Genomic DNA, 11,332 nt, shown 5'->3' with positions numbered 1-11,332 from the left:
TGCAGCAGGAGTGACAACAAAGGGTTAGGAGAAAGAAAACACCTGGTAAGAAGACGCTTTCCTCCTATTCAACCCTGCTCTTCACTGTGTTTCCACTGAACAGCCTGAACCTTTCAGTCCATCCCCCTCTCCTCCGTTTTTCCAAATGTTTTGGCAGGATCCAAGGTAGCTGCAGCGGCAGGGACTGCAAGTCAGTGGTAGTGTCCCAACCGATGGTCACCGCTACGCAGCTCTGAAACGGTCCGTGCTTCACAGGCATGAATTTATTTTGGCTATACGTTATTTTTCATCCTTCCTTTAAGCTGGCTCCTTCCCACGTCTTATCTTCATCTCCAGTCAAAGCCCCGGAATTCACAAAACCCGGTTATCAACACGCTGTTTAATGTGCTGTGTAGTCCCAGATCTGCATCTAAATCAAGAACTCATAGATCAGTTTTAGGCTGACTTTTCATATTCTGGGTAGCACGTTGTATGATTAGGCACCAACAATCATTTTGGAGCCAATGTAATATAAATATTTCCCTTATTTTCTCATGAGGAACCAGACTTTTAAAACTACATATCTAAAATAGTGCAGCAAATCAGTGTCAAAACTCAAATGATGAACCACTTCTCCAGGCACAAAGTCTTTGTATTGCAGGGTATTCAGTAATTACTAGCATTGTATAGATCTTTTATTCATAAATCTCTAAGCATGGGATAAAGCTATTCAGTTATTTTTATGGAACAATATACTATTAAAATTTTATAAGTCAATTAGAAGTTTGATGTAACCCTCCATGTTTTACTTGCATTTATAATACCAGATCTGTAGGAGAAAATAAAGGCAGAGGAAAATGATTGCTTAAGGAATTATTTACACCTTTATCGCTTGCAAGCTTTTTACCTAAATATAATAGTACTTCTTGTAGCTACAACAACAGCGCTTTGAGAAGGAATAATTAGCAAAGCTACTAATCAGCAAATGAACAGGCTTGCATAAATACTAAGCCTACATTCTTTGCTTTTGCATTCTCTGTACTTCCAGAAGAACTCCTGCAGCTTCTGGCAGTGGTGGTGGCCACGTAACCATTGGGTACAGTTTAATTATGCCGAATGTCACTAAAAAAAAGCAATTGCTGTAAAATTTTGTCTCATCTTTGTGCGAGACAGGGGCTCCGTGGCTCAGGATGAGAGAGAGGTGGGGATGGCCAACCCCAGAAGTGGCCCAGAGAGGGGCAAAGACGTGGAAGATCTGACAAAAGGCCTGGAGGAAATCTCTGAGAGCCCTGAAGAGGAGAAGAGCGACAGGGCTCTGCTGCATTCACACCTGGAACAGCAGCATCACTTCATCTGTATACTGAAGAAAAAAGCAGACGACGCACGCAAACGCTGCAGAGGCCTGGAGCAGCTCAACATGGAGCTGGAGAACCTGAGGACAGAAGATGCTGTGAAAATGAAAAGCCAGATGCAACGGATTCAGTATTTGGAGAAGCGCTTCATGGATCTGGCCAAAAACCATGAACAAATGATCCAGTTCGAGAATGAACACAGAAAACAGTATATGCAGCTGTGAGAGGAGAATAAGCGCCTGAGGCAGGAGAATGAGACGCTCTTCAGCCAGGCTGTGCGGGAGAAGGAAGCCAAAGTGCTCCAGCTCACTGCCCAGGCCAGAAAGCTCTTGCAGCAGGTCGAGTCCCTACAGGAGAAATGTGCTTAGGAGAGTCACAGAGCCCAGGAGCGAGAAAACGAGCTGCTGGAAGCTCAGAGCCAGCAAGCAAGTGCCTAACGCCTGGGAGAAGCACCAACAAACTCTTGCATGGGTTGAGCAGGCACAAAGTCAGGAGAGGGCTTGGGGCAGCGAGCTGCAGGCCAAGCTGGAGAGAGTGAACGAGGAGAAAGAGCAAGATAAGCAATGGGAAATTCAGCAGCTGGGGAAGAAGCTGGAGATGGCAGAATGAGCCAGGCGGAGAGCAGGAAAGCGCCTCGTGACAGAGGCGGACAATGATCCGAAGGTCCAAGAGCTCCAACAACAGCTGGAAAGCAGCAAGCGGGCTCACCACGAGCTCTCGCTGCAGTTTGATGCTTACAGCAAGCACAGCACAGGTTTACTGACTAGAGAAAAAGTGCTGAACGTCAAATTCCGTCATTTTATTGCATAACTGGAGCTTTCTCTTCTGTTCTCAGCTCGGCAGGTTCCTCTATCACAACACACTACTGCGTTTTGTTCCTCTCCATGAGACTGTCTTCTGATTTCTCTGTTATTTACCAGCTAACATCCTTCTCCAAGGACTGTTTTGTAGCCTCTTTCTTTGTTAGACTTTTATGTAAGACCTACACTGTTAAATTTGAACACAGATTGTTGCACTAGTCAAACCTTCGATACGAAAGATTAGAGTGGAAAACATAAAATTTCAATTTATTTGGTCCTAACCTCTGCTGTAACAAAGATTTTATTTTTTTAAAGTTAAAACCACATTATTTTCCAAGATGGACAAATGCTCAAACCCTGAGTCTTTTGCGTTTGATTCTCCCTTGAAGTTCAACAGAGGTTGGGCATTTAAAGGTAACACCGAGGCTCCAAGAAAGAAATCCCACCTTGCAGTGTCTATGTCAGGAACAGCCATGATTCAGCAACTTAACAGGTCAAAACTAATATCATACAACACCTAGTGTTCAAACAAATTATTGTATATAGTTGTCCAGTAGTCTTGTGGGCTTCTACAGTTGTTTTAGTCTTGTTTAATGTTATATTATGTCCCTGTCCAGCTCAAGTAAATTGACAGGTCTTTTGAGTGATTTCAATAGTCTTTGAAACAGGTTGAGATTCTAGATGTTCCACCAGTTTAAGTGTTTTCTGGTTTTTAGGTGTTTCCTGTAAATAGCGGTGATGCACAAAATGGAAGGGTGTAAGTCTGGCAGTTTTTGACCAAAATCTTCCCCTTACCTGTCAGCAATGTGGGACAGAGGCATCCATCCCCCCCCTCTCTTGCCTTTCTCCCAGCAAAGGAAGAGATTTTTGGCTGCTGAATTACAGCTCCTGCTCTTTAACTCTCTGACAAAATACCTCGTGATGGGCCAAGTGCCATCATCCCCCACACGGGTTGTAGGCAGCTGCCTTGAGAGCTCTCCAAGTTCTTTCCCATGTGTATAAATCATGGGGTGACTTAATGCTGTGCCCAGTTGTTCAGGCGGCTCTCGGTTCTGAGCATCTCTAAAGCAGCAGCACCGTGTCAAACTTTGTATCTCAAGCCCCATGCTCAGAAATGGCCGGAAGATCCTGCACCTTGCGACAAGTTCATCTGAAGGACTTAACGAACCAGACATGGTTTCTAAGGAAGTAGTAACTATCAACAGACTCGTCTTCTGAACTTCTCCGAACTCTCCTTGAACCCACACAGCGCCAGGTGAGAAGTTCTGCTCCGCTCCCTGCTGCACAACAAACCACAGCCTTTCCTTTGACCTGGCTCCTGCAAGGGTCATCCCACACCAGTTTTATGGACCACAGCCTCCTGCTTTTCGATGGCCTTTTTCCCCCTGACAGGCCCACCCTGCTTGCACATTGAATTAATCTAAATGCAGGCACCTGCAGTGTCAACAGCAACTGACCCAGGCTACATACTAGGCCTGTGTCCTGAGAGGAGGGAACGCAGTAGGACTCGAGTTGGCCGCTCTAATTATTAAGAGTTGATGGGAAGTGAGGAACGCCCATTTTCCTCTGGTGACTACACTAGTGCCTAAAACCAGGTAGCTAAATAGTCTAAATCTGGGCTGGGGACACCCACTCACTGTGACAGAACAGTCCCACACCCCTCCAGCCCAGCCCCTGCTGCCGTCAGGTGGGAAAACCCCCAAAACACCACCAGCCCCATGGGACATCCCCGTTCCCTGGCTGCATCTGTGGGCGAGAGACCCCCCCACCTCCTCATCGCCCCACATACACCCCCCCAGACACCCCCCCACCCTCATAGAATCACAGAATGTCCAGAGTAGGAAGGGACCCACAAGGATCATCAAGTCCGGCTCCTGTCCCTGCACAGGACAACCCCACAGGTCACACCGTGTGTCTGAGGCCGCTGTCCAGTCTCTTCTTGAACACGGTCAGGCCTGGGGCCGGGACACCTCCCTGGGGAGCCTGTTCCAGTGTCCAGCACCCTCTGGGGGAAGAACCTTTTCCTCATGTCCAACCTGAACCTCCCCTGGCACATCTTCCTGCCATTCCCTCGGGTTCTGTCACTGGTCGCCAGAGAAGAGCTCAGCCCTGCCCCTCCTCCTCCCCTGGTGAGGAAGCTGCAGCCGCCATGAGGTCTCTCTCCCCTCAGTCTCCTCCAGGCTGAACAAACCCAGTGACTTCAGCCACTCCTCATACGGCTTCCCCTCCAAACCCTTCACCAACTTTTAGCCCTCGTTACATCCCCCTTGCCCCCCCCCCATACCTCCCCTCAGCCGCCGTTTTCCCGCGCGCGGGCGCAGTCGCGCGGCGCCCCCTCCCCTCCCCTCCCGCCCTCCCCGCGCCGAGGCCGCCGCTTCCCGACAGGCACCGCGGCGGGAGCGCCGGCCCGCAGCCTCGCGCCGCTCTCTCTCCTCAGGCTCCGTCCGGTCCGGTCCCGCCGGGCCCCCCGCCCGCCATGCGCCACAGCCTCACCCAGCTGCTGGCGGCCTCCTCCGGCGGAGCCAGCCCCTCGGGCGCCGTCTGGCCGCTGGCCGGCGCGGGGCAGGCCCCGAGAGGGCGGGATGGCGGCGGGGAAGGGGATCCGGGCCCCGCGCGGCCCAAACAACAGCAGCCGCCGCGGCGGGAGGAGAAGGAGCCGGAGACGCCCGGGGTCCCGCTGGAGGTGTGGGAGCAAGAGGACTGGTTCCCGGGGCTGGAGCTGGGAGACCTGCTGGAGGCGGCGCGGCCGGACTGGGACCTGGACGCGGAGCTGAGCGGCTGTTTCTGTGGGGAGCCGGAGCCGCTGCCCCCGCCGGGCCAGGGCCAGAGGCCGGCGGCGCCCGGGCGGCGGAGCGGCGGCACCGGCAGCCGGCTGAAGGCGGCGGCGGCGGCGCGGCTGAACCGGCTGAAGAAGAAGCAGTACGTGCTGGGGCTGGAGAGCCGCCTCCAGGGCCTGGCTGCCGAGAACCGCCAGCTCCGGGACCGCAACCGCGGCCTGAGCCGCCGCTTGCGAGAGCTGGAGCGGGAGAGCGGTTACCTGCGGGCCGTGCTGGCGAACCAGAGCGCCCTGGGCCAGCTCCTCAGCCGCTTGGCCGGGATCCGCGCCGGCGGGCTGCAGCTCAGCACCAGCCTCTTCAGGGACACGGGCGGCCCCCGCCTCCAGCAGCACCTCCAGCAGCACCTCCAGCCCGCCGGCGAGAGCAGCGACCACGACTACGCCTTGCCCAGCGCCCGGCCCGCCGGCCCGGAGGAGGCGGCGGGGGCGGCGGAGCCGGAGGAGGAGTGGGTGTCCCCCGGCGGGATCTGCCTCCACGTGGACCGGGATCAGGTGTCGGTGGAGTTCTGCTCCATCTGTGCTCGGCGAGCGGCGGCCTCCTTCAAAATGTAGGGTCAAGTACCTGCTGCAAGTACTCGTGGGGTTCTCGTCCCTACAGGGGGGGCCTCGCGTCGTGGTGGAGGAAGCAGGCGATGGTGCGGAGGAAAGAAAAAATAATAATAATAAAAAAAAAAAGTACAGTGGAGATGGGGTGGGATTGGGGGAGATGCAGAGGAGGGGAACCTGGCGCTTAAGTGGCCAGGGTGACAAAAAAATATCTGTCGAACGGCGCATTGGGAGCCAGGTGGTGGCCTTGGGTTAAAGGTCACGTACACCTGGCGTGCGGATTGTAGCGGTCTGAGCCTGTTTGGCGTGAGAGTCGTGCGGAGCCGCGTACAGCAGTGCGATAATTGTCGTGCAAACTGACACGCGCGTGTACACGCAGAGGTGCCGCCAGAGCCCGTTTGCAGCACTTGGGTGGAAAGATCATGCCAACCTGATGCATGAAGGTGTGCTCGGTTCCACTTCGCAGTTGCCAGTAAAGATAACGCTGACTACCCGGTCTTGAGTCAGATAATGTCTAGCCTGCTTATCCTGAGGAGCCGAAAAATGCTTGCTTAGAAAACCAAACCAAAAACTTCATTAAGACATCGTCACTGGACAGACTTAAGAAAAATAATAGTAATGATCGGCAAAAGAAAGCATGCATGTGAAATTGTACTGCATCTCAGTTATACATTACTATTAAAACCTCTCTGACAGTTTCTCTTTTAGGTGCTTGCCCTGCCAGGCTCCGTTGTGTAGGGGTTAAAGAACAGTCGTTTTCCACCTCGCAACCTGGTAAGGATCAATATATTCCCATAATGCGGTATCAGACAGTTTGCTTTGCTTATGCCAGTCTCTTGTGATGACTGGTTCAGGAAATGATTTCTCTGGTCCTCGGCCTACTCTGCCAAAATGTTTCTAGCTCTGGATGATAGCTAACAGTGAAAATTACAATCATGTCATTCTAATTAGCTGTTTTCCTCTTTTCCTTTTTTTTAAAATTAATATGCACATAGTAGACAATATATGAGCTATGTTTTGAATTTAAAAATAAATGCTTATGCCATTTGAAATAGGAACTTTTCCATTGAACTAAATATCTGATGAGCTGAAAAGGGAAAATATGCTAATAAGGGGGATGTGACATTTACAGCCTTTTATCATAGGACACTGTCCCAAGAGTGTTAAGTAAGTTTCTTTTTAAATGGGAAAAAAAAAAATAGAATTCGTGACCTGTTGGTTTAAAATACTGTCTAGTGTTAGGGATGCACGGTACCTTTAAAAAGGCTTTCTTTAGCTTGCTCTGATTCATGGCGCAGAGTTTTGCCTGATTAAACAAAACCTGAACACTGGTTTTATCTGTACAGTGGAATCCTAATGCAGAGGAGTCACTTTTTTTTTGCATGGACCTCTAACGAGAATTGCGGTTTGAAGAATGCAGTGCATCGAAGTAACTCGTTACTTTAGCTTCCCATAAGTAATCTCTATGCCCATGCACACTGAAATTCCTGTTACTTCAAAGTAGCTTTAAATTTTAAAGATATTGCATGTATATGCATGTGCTTAATTTTACTGTAGAGTTCTTATTTTAGCCTCTTACAGTATCCAGAAATCTATAACTTTATATAATTAGGCACAGTTTGGAGACGAGCAAATACATATCTCGAGGCTCATGATTTGAAGAATGCTCCATAATTAACTGAGATAGGAGGAAAAATAGTTTGACAAACAATAGCGTGTGTTTTCTTGTACTAGGCAGTGTTTTTCCCTATCACAAAAATGAGAGGGTTGTTTTTTCAGTTGTATTATAACGTTTAGGTTGTTTATATGTATGTCAGTTGGGGGAAGAAGGATTGTGAAAATGATAACATGTAAAGTGAGGTTTCACAAAGAATAGATTTTCCTAAAACAGTTTCATTTATTAACTTATTTAAAAAAAAACATTCTATTTAGTGTTTTTTGAAGTCTTTGTTTCTTAAAGCCTTAAATTTTGGGTTTAAGGCTAAGTAGAAGGTGAAAGCGTTTTCTCCCAGTCATTTGTTTTGTTGGTGCTAGACCCAATCAAGTGTTCATCAGTATAAGACGAGTTTGATTCTTTGTGAAACATCACTGTGTGAAAAAGTATACGTGTATTTAGCATCCTTGTTTTTCTTTATGCTAAAGTGGATTCAGCTGTGTTGGGGCAGAAGAGACGGGACCAGCTGCTGGCCACATTTCCTGCTTTATTTTAAAAGGTAGTATCAGAAATGAGAATAAAGAGGTAACAGGGCTTTTGCTGTCTTTGGTTTAAAAAAAAAAGTTGAATGCTGGGATCATTTACTGTCATCCAAGATGATGTTTTTAAAAGACAATGTCTTATCAAACAGGTTTTACTCCACTGTATGCAGAATTCCAGCTGTTCAGGGTATATCGCCAGCACAAAAGAGACTTGGTGGGGTCTGTGTTACCTTACGCCTCTGTGGTGGCATCAACAGGACTGTTCAAAGTTTCAGTCTTGGGTTGGGTAACCCTGCGTTAACCGACGGGTTATACCAGTGCCCCAGGGGTCAGAGTTAACCATCCCGACCTGTACTGACTGATACGCAAAATGGAAATAATTGAGTTAAATTCAACCTAGGCTCAGTCTGCCTAGCACAGGCTTCGTGAACATCCTTTATTTTGAAGTTTAACATGCTTGATGAAAAGATAAACACTAATGTAGCAAGTATGGGATGTTACGATGGCATTTTTACAGTTACTTCAGTGTAGAAGTGGTTTTTAAGTTAACTTAAATATGCATTCTTTCCTTTTGCATCACTGCTAAATGGTGGGGGTCAGGGACCTAGTTCTGGTCTCTGTTGTGAACCTGCACATCGCTCCAGTCGTGAAACTACCTGTGAGCTGTGTCTGAGAGTAGCTGATTTTCTGACATGCAAAATGATGTATACTGGTACAAGAACAGAGTCGAGTCCCAAGAAAGTAAGTGGCTGGAGGCATTTCTAGTGCCTACTGAATCATATTTAAACCAAATAGAGGAGAGGAAGTTATTTGAAACTCTAACCAACTGTACTATCTGTATGGTGTATTATTAATGTAGCTTTTTGAAGTGGAAGCCTTGAAAATGACATAACTTAATACTTGAAAATATATTGTAAATGTTTCTTTGTAAGTATGTGCCATCCAGATAAGAATACAATATCATAATAAAATCAGACTTGTTGATCTTTCCATTTATGGGCTCAAACCTTTTTTCATCTTTTTTTTCTTGCTTTAATTGAGTGGTTCATTACAGTAAATGGGAAAACAGAATGGGGAAAATGCTGTTGCTGCTGTCTGGGGGGGTCATCTGTTGGAAAACAAGATAAAATGGATCAGGATATGCAGGAGAAATGTTCTTACTCATCTGTCTTTCAAGTTAATTTTGTGGTGAGGACAAAATGAAGGCGTTATTCTTTGAACTGAAGATAGAGTTGTACTCTCAGAATCACCACTCCTTGTATTTTACAGTTGTTTTTCTTTCTTAATATTTTATTAATGTGGATGTCTTTGATCAGTAATCCATGGAGGTGTAGAATACTTAGATAAATGCTTCTGTGGTCTGTTGGCATCTTCCTCGTTTCTGTCCCATTTTTAGGTTCTGAAGTTTGATGCCTAGTTAATAATGTGCTGTTAAACCATAATCTTTCATCAGATTATTTCCACACTCAACACTGGAGTGAGTGTAACAAAAGGTTTGTGGATGCCACAAGGACAGGACCTATTTAAAACTCCAGAGTGAGCCGTGCACGGTAGCCTTTGATTTCCATTAATCTTAAATGCTGTATCTGTAGAGAGCAGTTTAAATAGTGCGCTGGCTTTCTAGCACCCAGGCATTCTAGTCAAAGCAGTCTGCAGCTTGATAAAAAGGAGCATTTCACAAAAAACATTGCTTAAAAGTACAAAAACATGCTCGCATGCTCTGCCTTTTTGTCCTCCAGTTGTAGAAAATACAGTTCAGCATTGAAATTTGGTTTGTTGAACTGTACGTACCACAGAACCAAGTGCCGTCAGGGTTAAACTGCGTGGCTGCGCTACCTCCATTTAATAGTATTTCTTCACCTGACAGCCACTTAAAGAATATTTAGCATTTAAATAAGAAACAATTTCATGCACGGTTCTCTGTTAGTCCTTTACACTTCAACTCCAGTGCTGTGACTCTTAGTAGCCCTGTAAATTAACTTCTCTCTCTTTCCCCTGAAGAGTGTAGCAGCATCAGGGAGGAAAAAACAAATTGCTGTTTCTGCGTCTCTAGCTGCCTGGAGAGAAGATCTCAAAGGAAATGTGGGGAACCATCTTCCAACGCTTGGCACCTCTTGGTACTCCCAGATTAACAGATTTCTTATGTCACTTGTCAAAACTGCAGTCAGTTTTCCCTGTGAAACCCAGAGATCTTTTGCAAAACCCAAAGCCTTTTGTAAATTTACCGTTTTTTTTAAAAAACTGATGTTCTCTAGAGCTTGCAGTTAAAGAGATTTTCTGCTAGAATCAACAACATTGTTGATAGTGTTGTGTTTGCTATTAGACCATAGATGTCTCAGGGATATATTAGGTATGGGAGTTGTTCAAACGGGCTCTGTGTTTAAAGGATGTCTAAAATTGTACGTTGACAGTAGCTCATTCTACAGTTTTTCATTCAGTCTAATGGGATACACAGATTTAGAGAAATAATTCTGCCTTTGCTTATTAGCAGGATGCCAGGAGCTGGACTGGGATGGGCACGGGGAGATGAGGGTGTCATTTGCAGGGGGCTGTGGAATACATTGTAACGTTGAGATTCAGCATCAAAATTGGTACATATAGATGATACAAGTGCTGGTCTCTTGGTATTCTTTTGGCAGTAGTTCAGACCTGGAGTAGTCAGAAGTCCGTCAGTTGAGGTTGTATATTAGACACATGCCATTCTTCAAAAAAATGCAGCAAAAATTGTGATACGTGGTCTGTGACTGGCTGGTTTTCACTGAAACGGTAAAGGATGCAACTGAAACCTGTTCTAACTCAGATTTTCCAATGGGGAGAGAGCATTTGTGAGCAGTTTGGTACAGCTGGTAGGAGGCCAACAACTTGTAAAAGCTCGTCCTTTCACTTGTTGAGCTGTACAAGGTGCATTGTGCTCAGCCTATGAAATGGGGAATGGAAAGAGCGTTTCCACGTTTCTGTGAGGGCGCTTCTTCACATGCCAGCGTGCTGGGATTTACTGACAGCACCTTGGTGTCCTGCAGAATTTTGAAGCAGTTTCAGTCTTTATTCTTTAACTTACTTTCGAAAACTTTTTCTTTTCCTCCTAGTTATTTAAGGAGAATTAGCGTACAACTGAAAAGTTTCCTTTTTTATGAACGCACCATCTTTCCTGCCTGAGGAGTCTATAGGTGACCTTTGACATGACCAATGCTGAATACTTAAAATACCTACTTGCAATTTGTGTATTCATCAGTTATGATGGAAACAAATATTGGTCTTTGCAACTTACTAAAATCTTAGTAAAAACACTGTGATAACAGTGTTCTTTCCGATGCACAGAGTGACCTTTGGAAGAGCCTGAATGGGGTCATCTCATGCCAGAACTTCTGTGCTAGCAGAATAAAGTTCAGGGAGAAAAACACTCAGATTTTGACAAATCTCTAGAAAAACCCTGCCTTGACCCCTCCACCCCCCTTTTTTTTTTTTTTTAAATCACTGTGATTTGCATTATGAAGTAAAGACCCTTTTTCAATTATACTCATTTATACAGCTTCTAAAAGATGTAGCATCACCTTAGAGCCAAACACTAAGCATGCAATATAAATGGGGTTTTTTTTTCCTCATTTCCAAAGAAAAAAACCTGT

The 11,332-nt window shown here is 46.4% G+C and overlaps 2 protein-coding genes across 3 annotated transcripts; both read left to right on the top strand.

Annotated features, from left to right (window-relative positions):
• The first annotated feature begins 601 nt into the window (after positions 1-601).
• Positions 602-2,141, top strand: CCDC89 (coiled-coil domain containing 89). The gene is given in 3 exon segments (XM_065653473.1): positions 602-648; positions 1,153-1,764; positions 1,766-2,141. Coding segments are annotated over 3 exon segments (1,035 nt in total).
• Positions 2,142-4,560: 2,419 nt separating this feature from the next.
• On the top strand, positions 4,561-8,678 carry CREBZF (CREB/ATF bZIP transcription factor). Of its 2 annotated transcripts, XR_010606751.1 has the most exons (4): positions 4,575-5,515; positions 6,210-6,287; positions 7,656-7,726; positions 7,859-8,678. XR_010606751.1 is itself a non-coding variant. In XM_065641891.1 (3 exons), the coding sequence occupies exons 1-2, from the start codon at positions 4,608-4,610 to the stop codon at positions 6,256-6,258; spliced, it is 957 nt and encodes a 318-aa protein (XP_065497963.1). In that variant the 5' UTR covers positions 4,561-4,607; the 3' UTR covers positions 6,259-6,287; positions 7,656-8,678. The 2 variants fall into 2 exon arrangements, 1 of the variants encoding a protein (XP_065497963.1); XM_065641891.1 differs by having other exon boundaries at positions 4,561-5,515; positions 7,656-8,678.
• Positions 8,679-11,332: the final 2,654 nt, after the last annotated feature.

Source organism: Caloenas nicobarica, chromosome 1, assembly GCF_036013445.1.
Source record: "Caloenas nicobarica isolate bCalNic1 chromosome 1, bCalNic1.hap1, whole genome shotgun sequence".
In the NCBI taxonomy this organism is placed as follows: Eukaryota; Metazoa; Chordata; class Aves; order Columbiformes; family Columbidae; genus Caloenas; species Caloenas nicobarica.
Note: the sequence above shows the minus strand (reverse complement) of the source record. Positions and strands in the feature narration are given on the sequence as shown.